The following is a 19,250-nucleotide window of genomic DNA, read 5'->3' as shown; positions in this document are numbered from 1 at the left end:
TGAAACTTGACTAGTCTGGGAAGATGGACTATTTGTGTAGCAAATAGTTTTGTAGTAGCTAGAAATATTTACAGGCCTTTGTGTGCACATATGTAGCAGAAAGAGGTAAGGGTTAAAGAATTAGCTCTGAAATTTTCTTAAAAATTTTGGTGATAGAGAATGTAAAACTCTTCAGTCTGAATGACTGCATCAAAAGAGAGACCTCTGCAGCCTCTTGATCCGCTTTGGTGAAGAATTTATCTTCAGGGAAGTTCGTTTTCTTTGAGACCTGAGAAACAGTAAGATTCACTTCCCTAATAATTAATCCTTCTGTGTTTCTTTAGAGGCCCAACCTATGTCTCTCAAATCCAGCAATGGCTTTTGGGGAGTCTAGAATTATCCCGTATAAAGTTTCATTAATGAAAAAAGTTACATGTAGAGCAGAAAATATAAACGTACCCTCTTTGGAAGGGAATAAAACCATGCAGATTAACATCTGATTTTGAGCCACTCTGTCGTAGGATGAGTATTTTCTTTGTTTACTCACCGCAGCAGCTGAGGTTGCGGTATAAAGCAAAGTATGAACGGAAGGAACTTAAGTTCAGGAGAATCGTAGCCTGCTGGAAGTGTTAATAATAAAAACCGTTCTAGTTTTGAGAAGGCCCTGTGTATTTTCTGTCTCAACAAAGTCCTCTTGCTGGCAGTAATGTCTCGTTTAAAATGATATCCTAGAAGCCCTTTCTTGCAAATAAAAACTTTGTGCCAGACCCTTTTGGTTTGGGACAGATTTGGAATTCTCTGTATATTAAGGTGAGTGGTAAAGGGTAATTGCAATTCTGGTGCCTCAGAACAGTGGACTAGGAGAGCAACAGAAAGTAGTTGCAAAAATAGTGTGTTGGAATTATCCAGGGAACTGAGATTCTTGAGCAAAATCACTGGGGCTAATACTTGCCTTGTTGAAGGTTATGGAAGCACCCACTGCATGACGAGAGAGACAGAGACAGAGCACGCACGAGCTTGAGGGAGGAAATCTAGACTTGAGCTTGTCCTTTCCCAAGTGATGGGGGTTGCACGCAATTTACATATTGTAAGGGAGGTAGGGCTGTTTTCATAGGTAGATTGAGTTTCTCTATTTTAAATTGTTTTTATTTGTTTGGAGTATAGATTAAGTTCCCTTCCTGGAAGGCTTTTGTTTCCAGGTTTTGCTGATTAGCTTTCCTTTTGTCAAAGGGGCTTTAGATATTTGTGTGTAGAAAGCTTTTGGTTATTAACATTGTTTTGCGAAACTTCACAAAGCTGCATATAGGGACTAGTAACCAAACCATGCGCATGACTTAAACCGGCAGTCACCTGTGCTTTGTATATTTCTTCTATAAAAATGGACTACTAACAATTGTTCCTTAAGGAATTTATCAAACTGAGTATGTCTCAAGAACAGATGACTCTTCTTGGTTGGTGAACATGTTTGGTGAAGGTGCTGATGTAGGAGGTTGAAAACCTGTTTTGCCCATATTTAATACCTGAATTTTTTTTTAATCTTTCAGTATTCTACCTTGTAAATACTGTTATTTGTATATACTGTAAATGATGACGTCGGTGGGCACGAACCGAGCCCGGGGAAACTGGGAACAACCTCAGAACCAAAACCAGACACAGCACAAGCAGCGGCCACAGGTAAAGAACCCAAGGGATGCATTGCCAGCATTGCTGATTGATACTGGTTCCCATCCAGTGCAGCATCATTCTCTGCTCTGGATTATTGGTTTGCATTTTTTATTTTTTTTTCTAGTCCTTGCCTCTCCTCTTTACTTAGGGCCTGATGACTGTTGTGGTAGGCCATGATGAGCATGCTTGCTTTTTGTTTTTTGATGCTGTATTATGAGACTTGGAGAGAAGGGGTCCTGTACTTTGTATCTCTAAGGTAGCGTTTTCCTCAGACTAAATCTTAGGTTATCGTCAGGCCAGATATAAGAGGGTGGCATTGGTCCTTGCAGAAACAGGAACGGGGTTTATACATGACTTTGCAAATATATTGTCAATTATTTAAGGCACGGATGTTTAAAAGAGGTGCTATGATCCCACAATGGGAGCTTCTTTAACTGTGAACATTGGTGAAAAAGCTCCCTGCTTTTTTAGGGATTGTAGAGTGGAATGGTGACAGGTTCATTGTTTATTTTTTTTGTCATTTTGCAGAGGTAAGCATCTTAACTGGTGTTAGCACTTTATTGGTCATTGTAACAAGGAGAAGGAAATTGGGCTGAGAGGTGGGGTGGATTATTGACTACATAGGTCCCTCTTATTTCTCTAAACTGTTGTCTCTTGATCATGCTTTCTTGAACTCATCTCCATTCTTAGGCCACTGCGGAACAGATTCGACTTGCACAGATGATTTCAGACCATAATGATGCTGACTTTGAGGAAAAGGTGAAACAAGTGAGTGTATTGCTAATTGCTGGCAGTGATGGAAAAAGACATCAGGATTAAAGCATAGTTTAACATCATAGGTGTCTGTTAGGGTACTTTTTCCTGCAGATATTAAAAGAATTATGACCTGGGGCGCCTGGGTGGCGCAGTCGGTTAAGCGTCCGACTTCAGCCAGGTCACGATCTCACAGTCTGTGAGTTCGAGCCCCGCGTCAGGCTCTGGGCTGATGGCTCGGAGCCTGGAGCCTGTTTCCGATTCTGTGTCTCCCTCTCTCTCTGCCCCTCCCCCGTTCATGCTCTGTCTCTCTCTGTCCCAAAAATAAATAAACGTTGAAAAAAAAAATTAAAAAAAATAAAAGAATTATGACCTGAAACATAATAGGTTAAGCCAATAAATAAATGCTCTTGTTGTCTGATTTCCCGTACTTCTTTAGACAGCTACCATGTTCGAAAAGGTTTTATCTTAATTTTCACTTCTTGTTTATTGGATGATTTTGTTGATGCCATTTTTATAGCAACTTTGAGCAGTTGTGGCATCTAGGAAATGTAGAAATTTATGGTATGCTGAAACCTGTGTGCTTCTGGGTTTGATCTCTACAAGCTACTTTATTGTGTAAATACTTTTGACATCATCTGTAATCACAGGTGTTAATGTTTTGCTTATTGAGCTAGAATACCAAAATTCTGCATATTTTGCTTTTTTAAGTCTGGGGTTCTTTCGGATTCAGCTGGTGTCTTCTCTCTTCACCTGGCTTCCTTTTATGAAGAGTGCAAGTTCGTTCATGTTGCTGATTTTTTTCTCTTTCAGTTGATTGATATCACAGGCAAGAACCAGGATGAATGTGTCATTGCTTTACATGACTGCAATGGAGATGTCAACAGAGCCATCAATGTCCTACTGGAAGGAAACCCAGATACGGTAGAGTGTTAATAGAGCGTTCTGGAAAGTGGGTCCCTGGCTGAGAAGCTCAGAATATTCTAAAAATAGCAAGTGGAGTAACTCAACTTAAAGGAGAGTACCTTATTCTCCAAATGGAGCAGAGAACAGTCGAGGAGGTTGTTTTCTGCAGGTGGCAAGTACCTAAAGTTTATGTACAATAAATAGAAAACAGATAAAATCCATCTCTTTAAAAATTTTTTTTATTATTAGGTTTGTTTATTTTGAGAGAGTGCGAGTGGGGGAAAGGCAGAGAGGGAGACAGAATCTGAAGCAGGCTCCAAGCTATCAGTGCAGAGCCCGACGTGGGGCCTGAACCCACGAGTGTGAGATCATGACCTGAGCTGAAGTCGGACGCTCAACCGAGTGAGCCACCCAGGCACCCCCAAATCCATCTCTTTTAATTAGCCCAGAGTAAATTATTCATTCCAGGCTAGTGACTGTTTTCAAGACTGGGTTAGTCTGAATTAGAAATGGTATATAATAGCCTTCGTTACTAATCAGAGAACATTCTGCTCACCTGTTTTATTGCTGTTGAACAGAGTCACAAACTGGTAGATTCTGAATTCAAGACATTCTCATCAATACCACCTTTACATTTTACAGTACGTTTTCATCGCTTGAACTTATTTCTGTTGAGGTGGCAGAAAAAGAGTTAACGGCCTGTTGACCACCCTGGAGATGATAGGGGCTCCTATCATCTTGGAGGAGCGCTTAACCTAGAATTTCACTTATTTCACCTCTTCTCTTTTCTACTTAATGAGATCCCTATAATTTTGTGCTTGTCTTATCATTGTCCCAAATTGTCAAGTCCTTTAAGAACAGGGATTCTGCCTTACTAACCTTTGGGGTGTTCCCGTGGTGCTTAATAGAGAACTGTTTTGTTTCAATGAGCAGTGTATCATTTTGAACTAACTGTCATTTCCTTGGTCTTACATTGGGGATCTTTGGTTGGGATAGATACCCAGAGTTTATCCTTAGAGAGGTCAGGTTACTAGTTTTAGAGTATCACGTTAACTAAATGTTGGGGGTTTGTCACTTTCCTTGAGACAATAGGAAATAATAACGGAAAACCTTGGGAGCAGGAAAGGGGCAGGAAGAGAGAGAAAATCCCAAGCAGACTCTGTGCTGTCAGTACAGATCCCACAAATCACACGATCATGACCTGAGCCGAAATCAAGAGTCAGATGCTTAACTGACTGAGCCACCCAGGTGCCCCATTGGAAAACTTTTTGTAACCACTGAATTTAAATTTGTGGATTTTTCTCTTCAAAAATGTGGTATTGGGGTACCTGGCTGGCTTAGTCAGTAGAGCAGGCAACTCTTGATCTCGGAGCGTAGACTTTACTTTAAAAAAAAAAAAAAAGAAAAAAGTGTGGTCTTAGATTTTCCATCATTGACCTTTTCTGAAGATGACTGCCTGGATAATCAGATAATAGACTTTTTGGCTTATTTTGAGTTTACTTTAGAATAATTGTGCATGATTTTGGGATAGGGGGTGGATGTAGGAGTACTTACGCCTTTTAAAAGTTTAGATTTTTTTTTATTTTTGAAGTTTATTTATTTTTGAGGGAAGAAGGAGAAAGTGCATGCATGAGCAGGGGAGGGCAGAGAGAGAATCCTAAGCAGGCTCTTTGCTGTCAGTGCAAAGCCTGATGTGGGGCTCCATCTCACAAATTGTGAGATCATGACCTGAACCTAAATCACAAGTCTGACGGGGCACCTGGGTGGCTCAGTTGGTTAAGCATCCAACTTTGGCCCAAGTCACAATCTCACGGTTCAAGAGTTCAAGCCTTGCATTGGGCTCTGTGCTGACAGCTCAGCTCAGAGCCTGGAGCCTGCTTCGAATTGTGTCCGTCTCTCTCTCTGTCCCTCCCCTGCTCGCTCTCTCTCTCTCTCTCTCTCTCTCTCTCTCTCTTTCTTTTTTTTCGGAACTAAACATTTTAAAAATATTTAAAGGGTCTGATGCTTAACCAACTGAGCTGGATTTTTTAAAATTAATTAATTTGCAAAAGTCACGTTTTGTTTCACCTTTCACCGTCTTCTGCCTAGTGCTACAAATCTAACCTTCTAGGGTGTCAAAAAGGAAAATAAACTGGAGAACATAGGCTTATGCCACAAATAAGTTGCTAATGAAACCAGTTGGGAGTAATATTTGCTGCCAGGGGGTGTTGGATGTATTTGGGTAGATGAAATCGTATCAGAAAGTGGCACCACCCTTGGGAAGATCATAGTAATTCCTTTTCCTTATAGAACCCAGGTAGTTCCAGCAGCTGTGCATACCATAGAGAACGGAAAAGGGGACAGGTTTCTGAAACTTGACAGGTTTTGAGATAGACCAGCTGAAAAGTCTATAAGCTATTTTTTTTTTTTTAACGTTTATTTACTTTTTTGAGAGAGAGACAGAGTGCGAGTGGAGGAGGGGCAGAGAGAGAGGGAGACACAGAATCCGAAGCAGCCTTCAGGCTCCAGGCTGTCAGCACAGAGCCTGATGCAGGGCTTGAACCCACGAACCATGAGATCATGACCTGAGCCGAGGTCGGATGCTCAACCAGCTGAGCCACCCAGTTGCCCCTATAAGCTAACTATTTTGAATGTAGTTTCCAGGGTTCCTGCTGCAGATTTAATTATAATAGTGGCACTGTTACTTAAGAATTGATGCTACTGTGAGCATAAAAAGACTCAGGAGCTATAATGTGGAATGAGCTTGGACTGGAAGAGTAGGCAACAAGGAGCTACCGGGTCCTGGGTGGATAATTTTTTCAAAAACTATTAGCAAACTATTGTAGGCTCTTTAGAACGTGTGGGTATGATTTTGGTATAATTTTAAATGTAGTTTTTAACTTAAGTTTTTTAAGTTGTAGTAAAAATGTTTAAGATGTATAATTTTAACCATTTTTAAGTATATAATTCAGTGCCATTAGGTACACTGACCATGTTATGCAGTCATTAGCTTTATGCATCTCTAGGACTTTGTCGTTTCCTAAACGAAAACTGTATCCATTACACAGTAACTCTTCCCAGCTCCTAGTAACCTTTTCTATTCTCTGTCTCTATGAATTTGCCTATTCTAGGTACCTCATGTAAGTGGAATCATGCAATATTTGTCTCTTTGCGTCTTCTTTCTTAGCATAGCGTTTTCAGAGTTTGTCCATATTGTGGCATGTGTCAGAAGTTCACTCCTTTTTAATGCTGAAAAATATTTCATTATATGTGTATACCACATTTTGTTTATTCATCCATTTATGGACACTTGGAATTGGCTGGAAGTAAGTTGTAGACATCACAAATCCTCTGCAGCATGCTTCCCTTAAAGAAGGATGTTTTTCTGTATGACCATGTTATCAATCCTGGAAAAATTAATAGCCGTTTTGTATTCTACTTGGTCCATACTCTTGGAAGTCTTTAGATATTAGTTAGCTGTTGCGGAGCACTGGGTCATTGTTGTTTGAGTAAGATGGTAACTAGCATAGTAAAGATATGGCAGTCTCGGTGTTTGGGAATTTTTGTACATATTTTCTGCAAAAATAATTGTGAATCAAGGTGTGTGTGTTTATAAAACTCATTTTTTGAGGAATGAGGTTTTTTGCAGGACTTTTTAGTTTATTTTCCTTACCACGAATTTTCCCTTCTGCAGTCTGGAACGAATTATAGATTATTCTGCTTTGGGGAAAGTTTAATTGGGTTTATACCACTTTAGGGAGTATAGGGAGAATACAGATGTAAAACCTGGAACAGAAGGCTCCCTGTGGTCCACTGTGTCCGGGCCAGGGCTATGCCTTCCTGGCTGTTACTTCGTCTTTAAAGCAAAGGCAGTTGGTGTGTGTGTCAGGGAGTGGGGCTGGGGGATGGTGGTGAGGACTAGGTGTAGTTCTTATTCTTCTAAATGCTGGGTTGTTTGATTAGAGAATGTGCCCAAGAGTCAAATGCTATTGATTCATTGTGAATTCAAAGTTAACCTTTAGAAACTTTTAGTTTCCTTTTCTCCTTTGACATGAATAAGACTGTGTATGAAAAAGTTAGGAGTCACTGAATCTGAAGGAAATTAATTTTTTCAGCCCAGGAAACACACTTGAAAGATGGGGACCAATAACTAGGCCTTTGCCTGATACGCCACGTGACTGCACCGGATCCAGATCTTGGCAGTCCTTTTGGAAGCGATCCCTGCAGTCCATTAGCTATAAGCGCCTCCCCTATAAGAAGGACTTCAATTTTTCAGTGATAGGTATAGAATTTGCTTTGAGGTTCTGTCTGTACCCTCCATTTAAGCAGACGTAAGTTAGTGGAAGTATCTTAGATTTGGATGATGAGAGGAGAATGGTTAACAGTTTCCCAGCTTTTATCTGTGGTTTCCCGATAGCAATCCATATTGATTAGATGTGAATGCTCTGCCCTTCTTTAGCATTCGTGGGAGATGGTCGGGAAGAAGAAGGGAGTCTCAGGACAGAAGGATGGTGGCCAAACGGAATCCAACGAGGAAGGCAAAGAAAATCGAGACCGTGACAGAGACTATAGTCGGCGACGTGGTGGGCCACCAAGACGGGGGAGAGGTGCCAGCCGTGGACGAGAGTGTATGCATGGGGCTTTAACAAAACCAGCTGTGGGTCAGTAATGTCTGGATTTCAGGGATGTCAGGGTCCTGGTAGGCTGGACCTAGTAACCATTATATCGTCCTTCTGATTTTTTTCTTGCCACCATTTATTCTGAGACCTTGGTATCTCTTACATGTAGCGTTTTCTAGCTACAGCTACCAGTTTGGCATGAAATTACCTTGCAGTCATTTATAAAGTTGTCTGACTTCTAGCTCTCTGTTGTGGTTCATCACCTTTCCCCTGGTAACCATCACGTCCCATCCTTCCATCTCATTATCTCCTCTTGGTTTTGTCTCCCCACCACCATCTGTATGTGCCACTTACATATTTACATAAATTCCATTGACTCTGTTTTGGCTATCTGTGTTTTTAATTTTAGTTCGGGGTCAGGAAAACGGATTAGATGGCACTAAGAGTGGAGGACCTTCTGGAAGAGGCACTGAACGAGGCAGAAGAGGACGTGGCAGAGGCAGAGGTGATCAGTTTCTTGGGGGGTTGGATATTGGGGGCAGGGTATTCTTATTAGTTCTGTAGGGGTCGTCTTTATTTGAAAACAAATTCACATGACATCTCATTACCTAAATTGTTGAGAAATCATGCAAATTCTAGAGATTGCTGAGTGAGCAGTGGGAAAAAAGATAGGTGTCGTTTACGTTAATGTATTTGCTTAAGGACCCAGAAGCTTGGTCAGCAAAGGAACAATCTGTCAATAGTAGTGATTGCCTACTGTGTTATATTAACTATACTACAGGGTGAAAGAAAGAACATGTAATAATATCAACCACTTACTATTCCAGAGTTGCCTCAATTGGCAAGGTACTTTTTATATCAACTTTTAAAATATTTCTCTCTTCCTCTCTTTGTGTCTTTTTTTCCTTTAAGGTGGCTCTGGTAGACGGGGAGGAAGGTTTTCTGCTCAAGGAATGGGGTAAGTTTCATTGATTTGATGTCACAGTCTTTAAATTTTTTCCCCCTAATCATTACCATAATATCCTAGGGCGGCTAGTGTCCTGATACCCTGAGGATAATGTGCAGCCTTAACCAAAATGTGATCAGAAAGATTTCTAGACCACTTAATCAGATGAGTGTGTAGATGTAGTGCTGGAGATAAGCATTTACTACTTGAATCACCTCTAGCTCATAACTTCATTTGAATGCATGTATCTGCTGTTTTCCAAAATTCAGTGTGGATCTTATTATGATTATAGATGTCCTAACCCAAAATAGGTAGTAGACATAAATTGAGATTATTCCATGGGATTGTTCATTTTTGCTGGTGCTGCTTGGAGGTCACAGACTCTTTTAAGCTATTTTTCCCCACACCCTCAGAACCTTTAACCCAGCTGATTATGCAGAACCGGCCAATACCGATGACAACTATGGCAATAATAGCGGGAATACGTGGAACAACACTGGCCACTTCGAACCAGATGATGGGACGAGTGAGTGACTGCTTATTGTTTCTGGTCTTTAAAAACCTAAGGAAATAACTATTTTGAGGTTATGGTCATATTAAGAAGTGGAGGAATAGTTTTTGGTGCAGAGATAAGGGAGGAAGGGATGGCGATCGAAATACTGTGTGTTCTCCTTGCTGACTGTGTGCCTGTGGGCACTTTACACGTGCTGGTTCTCTTGGTCTTCATCACTCACTTGTGAAACTGACACTGTTCGTCATCTCCACATGCCAAACCTTACACTCAAAGGGTGGTCATGAAATTTGCTAGTATTTGAACTCAGAATTGTTTGACCCTAAGAGCCCATGCTCTTTCTGTTACACCGTGTGGCTCCCATTAGCTCCAGGTGCGTTTCCTAGTGTTTCTGTTAGGGTTTCTAGCTTTGCCTTTTGAAGAAGTATTCTTAACTAATTAATTAGTTAATTATGTCACCACTTGTAGAGATGAACAAGGCCCAGAATCAAAGCCCACTGTCAAGTTTGTTTTCTGGCACTGAGATAATACCTTTCTTACCTTCAGTTTTGGAAAAATCTCAGTATCTGGGCAAGAAGGAAGCCGCAGCTTTCTAGCTGTTTATTGATATTATGGGATTTGAATAAGGTTGCTTTTTTGGTTAGCTGACTTTTGGTGTTTGTGTCTGAGTAGGCTATATATATTTAAGGGTATGTTAGGCTTGTGGGACACACAACCCACAATGTGTTTGGGAGTGAAAGATACTTTTACCCCTTTAAGTAAGAACAGTCCCTGGGCTGCAGAGTATTGTATTCTTACGAGAGCCCCTGCTTCTTTGTGGCTGAGCCAGCACAGGAAGAACTTGAGACTTTTTTCCCTTATAAAGGGGGGAATGAGTTAATAGTAGAGTGTGAATTCAGCTTTTTAACCCCTTATCTATTTATTTGCTTTGCCCCTTTTCAAAGATCATTGATGTTTCTCTCTCTCTTTAGGAGGGTCTCTGGCACAAACAGTTGATCTATTGCCCACAAGACGTTATACCTCAGGTCCTGAATGTTACGTGCTTTTAATTTGCCAGCTGTTTTACAAATTCGTTTTATTTATTTTTTTTTTTTTTCAACGTTTATTTATTTTTTTTTTGGAACAGAGAGAGACAGAGCATGAACGGGGGAGGGGCAGAGAGAGAGGGAGACACAGAATCGGAAACAGGCTCCAGGCTCTGAGCCATCAGCCCAGAGCCCGACGCGGGGCTCGAACTCACGGACCGCGAGATCGTGACCTGGCTGAAGTCGGACGCTTAACCGACTGCGCCACCCAGGCGCCCCTACAAATTCGTTTTAAATACAGTTATCCCATTGATGGAGGCTGAAGTTGAGTTATTGACAAGATGGAAATCTGTTTTAATTCCCGGACCATTTGGCTATGAACTTTTTGTTATTTTAGGAGGTATAACGCCACTCTTGATGGCTTGTAGAGGCAGTGTGGTAGCAGTCTGAATACCAGAAGTGACTGCTTTTGAGCACTAGTTTTTGGGTATTTGGCTTTTTTCTCATTGGCAGAAAAGATAATAGACATTAAGGGATTTGTTTTCAGTTGTGGATAGAAAATCAGGCATGGAGTCCCAGTCCTAGATTGCGAGCCTTAGCTGTTTTCAGCAAGGATCTGGTTTGGAAAGCAAGGAAGGATGAGGTGTGTGTTTATTTATACTGAGGAGAGAATAGCAGATTTGGGAGGTTAGAATCCGAAATCGGATTTGTGGCTGAATGAAAAGCTGTGTGATGCTGATCTCGTCTTGTGCGTGTGAACGTGTTGGGTGTAGCTTCATGCGTTCCTGCTGTTGTTAATTTCACAATATGAAGTGACATTCGTGCATGATCTCTTTTTGTGTTTTCATGATAGCAAACTTCAAATTCCCTTTTTTATTTAAAAAGAAATTGAAACCTACCCTTAAAATATCCACAGGTACAGTGGGAATTGTTTTGGGGCAAATGTTCTCATTCAGAAGCAAAATTTCACTGCTTGTGTTTTTTTTCTTTTTTGTTTCAGGACTTGATTTCAGTGGGGTTGAGGGGTCAAATTATCCCCGAAAATTTGAGACTGCTCCTGGTATGATACATCCAGGTGCCTAACTGCCCCGGATATTTTTATAGATTTTTATGAATTGGAATATCTGTGGATATGTCATTTTTCTGTTTCCCTGCTTTTTTTTTTTTCTTTTTCTGCCTTTTATTCTCATATTCCGTGCCTGTTTTTTCTTAAAAATTTTTGATCATTTAATGACTATTTAACATTTACATTGACTGCTTTCTGCTGACAGAATGGAAACCCTTACCTATCGCTCAGAGCCTTAGCACTCCTACTGTTCTTTCGTGCCTTTTCAGTACAGCCTTCTTGGCCATGACTGTGCATCTTGTCTTGGATCAAGTAGGCATCTGCATTCTTCCTTTGCGTCTCAGACTAGTCACGAGAGTGCAGGAGAACATTGCTGCCTTGACAGAGAGCCCGTCAATAGGAGATAACTTCTCAGGTCACTTCCAACTCCAGGATTATGTATATGTGTTAACCCAGATCTTGGGTTCCATTTATCCAAGGCAGGTTGGATGTCAATGGAGAGGAAGAGTAGTGTCACCAAAGAGGGAGAGAAGAATATGGTTTGTAATTTGTCTGAACTGAAATTGGACTTTAGTGTGATTTGGAGAACGTTGCCATTATTAAGTGGTTCGGAATTTCCCTTGTGCGGTTATAAGTGGTCCTGGAAGAAGCATTATAATGACTATCTTTTTCTTTATGAAATAGGGTTCTAAAGATTTTATTTTTAAGAAATCTCCACACCCAATGTAGGGCTTTGAACTCAATCCTGAGATGAGGAATCTCATGTTGTACTGACTGAGCCTACCAGGGGCCCCTAGAAGAATTTCATATGGGAATATAGGTATTAGAATATTTCTCTTCGGTGACAGTGAATATCTGAATGCCAGATTTTCATTTTTTTTCATTTTCTTAAAATTTTTTAATGTTTATTTCTGAGAGAGGGAGAGTGTGCATGAGCAAGTGGGGGAGGGGCAGAAAGAGGGAGACAGAACCTGAAACAGGCTCCAGGCTCCGAGCCATCAGCACAGAGCCCGATGAGGGGCTCAAACTTGTGAACTGCGAGATCATGACCTGAGCTGAAATCGGACTCCCAACCCACTGAGCCACCCAGGAGCCCCAGACTGTAATTCTTAAAAGAAGTTTTCTCCATTTGGAGAGAAGGCTTGAAGAATTGATCAACATGTACTGTTGTTTTAGAGAAGAAAATACGGAGTGTTCTTGTCCTTTGCAGTAGTCAGGTGTTACTTCTTACTGTGGTCCTTCAGTTGAAGGGAAGAATCCTGCTTCTCGTAGGACAGTTTTCTTTTCTGAGGATATACGTACACATGAAGCAAAATAAGGGGAGTGTGGAAAGGTGGTTTTACTGCTGATGGAACTTTCCTATAGAAACCATCCTGACTTTGTTATGACCAACATGGGGCGAGTATATGACTGCGTTGTCTGTGCCGTGCCCTTGGCAGGTTAGAGGTCACGTTCTGTAGGATTAGGACTAGGATAATAACAGACATGTTTGCTTTTTCAGTTTTGTCCAATGTCTTCTGAAAAGGCGTGGAAAAGAACAGACTCATGAGGGTTTCTTACGGTTTGACCAGTGAGATCGATACACTTGACTTCTGCTGAGTATGCATTTTAGCATTGAGTTCTGATAGCAGGTAGTTGTCAGTGCCCGCAGTTTGGAAGCCTGTCTTCCGCTGCCCTTCCACTGCCACATGGCATCCATTCGTGTTCCCCCCGTCACCGCCACTCTCTCTCTGCCCGTCGTGCTGTCTCCTACCAGGTGAGAAGGCGTAGTGTACGTTCTGGTGTAAATTGGCTGCTGCTGTCACTTGAGTTGACCACTAAGGCAGAGGGCTTGAGGGGTCTTCAGAGGTTGCCTGGAGCATTGGACCTGTTGCCCCTCGCTCCCCCACTCCCCACTATCTCTGCTGTTAAAGCTGTGTAACAAAGCCTGGAAGTAGATGTGAAGTCATAATCTTATGAAAAACCCTGGTCTTCTGACGTATCCCTTTCTAAATAGTCTTTTCCTCCCCCCTGGAACCTAGGAACCTCTTCTGATTACTAAAATCTGGTTACTCTTTCGGCTGCCGGAACTATTAATACATTAGTGTTTTTGCACATGCTGTGTACTGGCACTTAAGTTACTTCACTGTTTTTCCTTAATTGCCAGGTGCGTGGAGGACCGCGGCAGAGGAGTGGGGGACTGAAGACTGGAATGAAGACGTAGGTATTCCCGGGTCACTCCTCACTAGTGCTTTCTATCCCTTAGTGGTGTTTAGGGATAGAAAATGGGTATATTTCTACCCCTTCAAAACTCACCCTTAAGATTCTGACCCAAAACTTTTACATCCAAAATAGTGTTCTGAGCCAGAACATTTCACATATGTTATATGAAGGAGACTGGGCATGAACAGGACTCTATGGAACCAGACTATGGAAAGGGCAAGTGCACCTGTGTAAGTCCAATATCTGATTGTCGGATTTATCCCAGCAAGAGATGGTGGTTGGGTAGAGCACCAGAAATGGAGTTAGGCAGGTAGTGCCTTGAGTAACAGCTGCTGGTGGCCCATGACTTCTCTTGAGCCAGTTCGGCTATTTAGTTCCTATTCGGGCACTAGTGTTTGGTCCTGTGATTGGCTTAGAGGTGGGTGCGAAGTGAGAGAGTACCGCGTCCTCGAATTCACAATCTGGTTCGTTCTGAAGCCCGGCTTCATAGTTGAGATGAAAGTATACATCTTCCAGCGTGACTCAACGTGGACAGCTCAGTCATGGGTGTCACAGAGGTGGCACATCAGCCAGCACTCTGAGCTCACTGGAGTAGCACTTGAGTAAAAGAATTCTGCTCGTTCTTGGTCACAGTCAGGATTTTGTTGTGAATTGTAGTTTTCAGTGATCATGGATTAAATCCTGTTTTAACATTTTTTCAGTCTGCTTTCTATACTTATATATATTTAGGCAAGGCAGCTTTTATGGTGACATGGTGACCAAACTTTGGGTTTGCCAGACCTGAGTGTTTAAAATTTCAGATGCATCAGCATTAGAGGATGATTTCTTTTCTGTTGTAACTGAGCTAGACTGCCTCGTGAATACTTTCTAGGATTTGGTTTGGTCTGTTTAAGCAACTTTCAGAGAATGATATATTTGGGGAAGTGGATTCCCTGTTTTTGGAGAAGAGATTTTAGTCAAAAAGTGAAAACAAAACCAAAGCAAGTTTTGAATGGTGGAATGAGCTATTCCCTACAATTGTTTACCTAATTTTAGGGTCTTAGAATGCAAAGGGTAGGTGTAATAAAGTCACTATTAAGGCAAAAATTGCATATAGTTGAAATCATCCCTACAGAGACCCTAATTCACCAGCACTTGGGTCCTTACTGCTCAAAAGCCAGGAATGAATTTCTTTCATTTTGTCTTTGTCTTGGCTGTAACCTTTCTTTGAGAGGAGCAGTGGAAGATAAAGTTTGGTTTGGGTAAGGGTATGAGTTGGGAACTCTAATGGGAAAGTATAAAAGGGTTTTCTCTCTTTTTTGTAGCATGTGTATTCAGCTTTCTGTAAGTTCAGTGTGCATATCATGTGACTCCCATTGTATTTCATAGGGTTTCTTGATTTTACACTTTTGATAAAGTCATATCTAGAAGGGTAATGGAGGTCAGTCCATGTAGGTTCCTCCGGCTAGGTGGTTTTCTCTTCTGAGCGTTTTCCCTTTTCCTTGGTAAGTTCCCCTTACCTGAGCCAGGTTTCTGACTGTAGTCCACTTAACACCAGAAGTGACTAATCCTTCTGTTTTCCAGCTTTCTGAGACCAAGATCTTCACTGCCTCTAATGTGTCTTCAGTGCCTCTGCCTGCGGAGAATGTGACAATCACTGCTGGTCAGAGGCAAGTGTGTGGTAAAGTTCAGTGTCCTTTCCCAAATGGGCCTGGTGAGAAGGGGCTGTAAGGAAGAGCAGCAGTGGGCCTTCTCAAGCTCCCATGGTGCTGGCAGTAACGGGAAGCAAGCATGTGAGGCTGATCGGGTTATAAGAGTTGGTCTACTGAATGGGAGTCCGTTTTTTACAATTTTAAAGATGATTCTTTCCAAAATAGCCCCTTTAATCACATAGGTCAACCTGAATTAAAACTTAGCACGATTGAGCTTGTCTGGTAGTAAGGTAAAGTTAAACATGGAAATGTTTTCATTTATTTCAGTTTGCAGAACTGTTCAGTAGCTGCTTCTCTTGCTTTATAATAATGATCTTTGTCTGCCAAGCCTACTGAGTAAAATGGTCATTTTTCCCCTAGGATCTGGCTAATGAATTTTTTAGAACTTGAACCTTAGTTATTGGGGTTAGTAGAGGGAGGTGCACTTACTAGGAATATTTTTATTCCCAGAAAGCCTCTTGGATTATTTCTAGACCTGGGTTTGATAGCTGATAACTCAGAAGCCCGAAGCGTGCTAGGAATAGGACATTAGGGGCATCAGAGGCGATGTGTGTTGTTTTTCTGACACCAGTATCTCATTTTACTGACATCAGTCCTTCAATTCTCTGAACACCAACAAGGTATTTAGTAATTCAGTTCAGTTCTGCCACTTGCCAGAGTTAGCACAGACCCTGATTGATGCCTCCATCCCAGAAGACTGCCCTTGCTTCCGAGGTGTGAGGTCCACTGCAGATGAGTGCCCAGGCTGCCCACACCCTTCTGCCTGGCTGACTGCGGATTTGAGGATTCTCACAGCCTACCCCACCCTTCACCCCCTGCTTAGGTTCAGAAATCTGCTAGAATGACTCGGAACCCAGGGAAGAGTTACTTGCCATAACTGGTTTGTTATAACCAGTACTCAGGTACAGTGGCCAGTTGGAAGAGATGCACACACAGGGCAGGGGGTGGGGTGCCTTCCCAGTACATTCATCAACATTCAGTGCATCCACTGAATCTCCCTGTTCTAGAGTTTTAATCAAAGTTTCATTACTTAGATAGGCCTGGTTGACTAAGCCATTGGCTGTCGAAGGCAGTCTCCAAGCTCGTTCTGATTCTAGAAGTGGGTAGAGAGTGCTGGGGCGGAAAGTTCTAACCCTCTAATCCCATTGCTGGTATTCCTGGTGGCAGCCCACTTCCTGCAGCTCTGGGGGGGTGGGGCTCCCACCCTGAGTAACCTCGTTAGCGTGGACTTTGGTCGAAAGAGGCTCATTACAAATAACAAGAGACACTTAGGAAATTTTAAGGGTTTTAGGAGCTCTGTGCTGAGAACTAGAGGCAAAGCGGAACTATATGAGTGCTCCTTAGACCACAGGTGACTTGGGAAGTTCTACGGAAGTTGGGGGGTCAATTCCAAAGATACTTGAAGGTGCCGGTGCTCTGGCAAGGTTTTGTGTATTAGGTATTGGTAATGGCAGGTATTCATTATTAAAACATTCATGAAAAATTTTGTAAATTTTGGCCCAAATGTGAAGCTGTTGCATTAAAACTAACATTTGCTATTCCATTAAATTAATTTAACTAAATTGAAATATTTAACATTATGGTTGACAGTGCCATTAGAACACAGCTAGATCCTGTAGTGGTTCTCGCACATCATTTATTTTGGTCAGTTAAGCATTTCTGGTCTTTGTGTTTTTGATGAGTGACTTTATTTTGATCTGACCATACTCTGGGAGTTGGGAATGCTAGAATGTTCTGTCATTATTCATGAGTATATTCTGTCTCTCCACCAGAATCGACCTTGCTGTTCTGTTGGGGAAGACACCATCTTCAATGGAGAATGATTCCTCTAATCTGGATCCATCTCAGGCTCCTTCTCTTGCGCAGCCTCTGGTGTTCAGTAATTCAAAGCAGAGCGCCATAACACAGCCTGCTTCAGGAAACTCATTCTCTCATCACAGTATGGTAAGTAAGAGACCCAGTGCCCTTTAACTCCAGCACGTACATGGAGTACTGCCTTCCGGTGACAGGTTTGGGGTGGGGTAAAACATCCCCTTTAAGTAGCCTTAAGTAGCCCCCGCTAAGTAGCCTTGGTGGTAGGGACACAGAGTTGGGTAGTAGGGTGCTGTGCAGTAGGAGGACTTAGCTTTGGACAGACTGAATCTTCCTCTAAAAGTGAGTCCATATCACTTACCAGACACTCACTGTGCCAAGTGTTAATTTGCTGTCGAAGAGGAAAAAAAATGACATCAAATTTTAATCCTTTTTCAATTCTAGTTAAACTTTGATGGGAAGTTGTAGCACTCGCCTATTTCTCGATAGCAGAATTGCCATATAAATCTGTTTAAACCAGATGTTTCTGGACTCAGCTTCCAAAAACTTGGGGTTTTACTGAATGTTTCTGCTTACTAGCTGCCCCTCCCCTTCTCTGTAGTTGGGGATGAGAGCGCTTGCTCTGCCTGTCATACAGGGCTGTAGGAACATGAAATAAGATTGTGGATAAGGCCACACAAATGGGGGAGCAGCAGTGGTATTAGTTATTAACACCTAGGGTACTTCAGGCATGTGAATTGTTGACTCAGTTAAGAAATTCAAGGTGGTTAGTTAACGACCAAAGCAAAGGAATCATTTAAGGGTAAACAGTGATGCAAGGACCAGTGTTTTAATTTTTTTTTTTCAACGTTTTTTATTTATTTTTGGGACAGAGAGAGACAGAGCATGAACGGGGGAGGGGCAGAGAGAGAGGGAGACACAGAATCGGAAACAGGCTCCAGGCTCCGAGCCATCAGCCCAGAGCCCGACGCGGGGCTCGAACTCCCGGACCGCGAGATCGTGACCTGGCTGAAGTCGGACGCTTAACCGACTGCGCCACCCAGGCGCCCCTTTTTTTTTAACAAATCATAAGAAAAACTTTCTCTTTTTTTCTTTTTGCATATAATTTTATTTTTCCAGTAGTAGGATTATAACGATTACTCCATTTTTATTATTTTTTAATGTCTGTTTATTTTGAGAGAAAGTGCACACGAGTGTGCAGGGAGGAGCAGAGAGAGAGGGAGACTCCAAGCAGGCTCCACACTGTCATCGCAGAGCTCAGTGTTGGGCTCGATCCCATGACTTTGAGATCACAACCTGAGCTGCTATCAAGAGTCAGATGCTTGGGCGCCTAGGTGGCTCGCTCAGTTGAGCGTCCAACTCTTGGTTTTGGCTCAGGTCCTGATGGCAGTGTCGTGGGATCAAGCCTCATGTCAGGCTCTGTGCTGAGCATGGAGCCTGCCTAAGATTCTTTCTCCCTCTGCCCCTCTCCCCTGCTTGTGTTTTTTCTCTCTTAAAAAAAAAAAAAAAGAAAGAAACATTAGAGAACCAATTTTCCCTAAAATTTAATAGATGTAAAACAAAATTTTAATATAAATAACATAGGAGCTCGCTATACACGGACATTACATAATATGCTGTATCTTTAAAGCTTTGCACTCGTAGAATATCTGATAATCGTTACCATGTGGGATCATCTCCCTGCCATAGTCCTATACTTTTAACTCAACTTCGGGTGTTTGTGTTTTTGTTCGTATAATTTTGTGACATAGACTGAAGTGGGAAAAATGTCTTCCCTTGAGTTGGACTGACTGGTTTTGTTTAAGAGAGCGCTGCTCATTGATGGTGATGAGGAAGGATATGGTTGAATAAGAACCTAAGGGAAACTAGATCGAATCTCCCTGAAGATGTTTTGGAGTAGTCAAGGCCATGTGGTTCATCTGCTGGACTAGGCTGGCGGTCTTACCTAGCAGTAGGGAGTGGGGGAAATCCCCCCCCAAAAGCATAAGAGTAAATTTTGTTTTCTTATTCGTGATTGTCCTATAGAACTTGGATACGCACAGAGAAAATGAATCATACGGACTCATTATTTGATTGTGTGGTGCAGAGATGTTGAC

The 19,250-nt window shown here is 42.0% G+C and overlaps 1 protein-coding gene across 31 annotated transcripts in view; it reads left to right on the top strand.

Moving 5' to 3' along the window:
- UBAP2L (ubiquitin associated protein 2 like) overlaps nucleotides 1–19,250 on the top strand; it is a 40,227-nt gene that overhangs the window by 2,555 nt on the left and 18,422 nt on the right. For 11 of the 31 annotated variants that reach the window (XM_030301958.1, XM_030301953.1, XM_030301952.1 and 8 more), the window contains exons 2-12: nucleotides 1,524–1,653; nucleotides 2,335–2,412; nucleotides 3,211–3,321; nucleotides 7,742–7,943; nucleotides 8,311–8,406; nucleotides 8,814–8,859; nucleotides 9,261–9,373; nucleotides 11,384–11,443; nucleotides 13,596–13,648; nucleotides 15,215–15,300; nucleotides 17,115–17,286. In XM_030301958.1, coding sequence (XP_030157818.1) covers nucleotides 1,564–1,653; nucleotides 2,335–2,412; nucleotides 3,211–3,321; nucleotides 7,742–7,943; nucleotides 8,311–8,406; nucleotides 8,814–8,859; nucleotides 9,261–9,373; nucleotides 11,384–11,443; nucleotides 13,596–13,648; nucleotides 15,215–15,300; nucleotides 17,115–17,286 — 1,107 coding nt within the window. In that variant the 5' untranslated portion in view covers nucleotides 1,524–1,563. The remainder of the gene's footprint in view (nucleotides 1–1,523; nucleotides 1,654–2,334; nucleotides 2,413–3,210; nucleotides 3,322–7,741; nucleotides 7,944–8,310; nucleotides 8,407–8,813; nucleotides 8,860–9,260; nucleotides 9,374–11,383; nucleotides 11,444–13,595; nucleotides 13,649–15,214; nucleotides 15,301–17,114; nucleotides 17,287–19,250) is intronic. The other 20 variants (XM_030301963.1, XM_032591881.1, XM_032591882.1 and 17 more) reach the window with 3 other exon arrangements.

This window comes from Lynx canadensis, chromosome F1, assembly GCF_007474595.2.
Source record: "Lynx canadensis isolate LIC74 chromosome F1, mLynCan4.pri.v2, whole genome shotgun sequence".
In the NCBI taxonomy this organism is placed as follows: domain Eukaryota; kingdom Metazoa; phylum Chordata; class Mammalia; order Carnivora; family Felidae; genus Lynx; species Lynx canadensis.
This window is presented reverse-complemented; position numbering and strand designations above follow the sequence as displayed.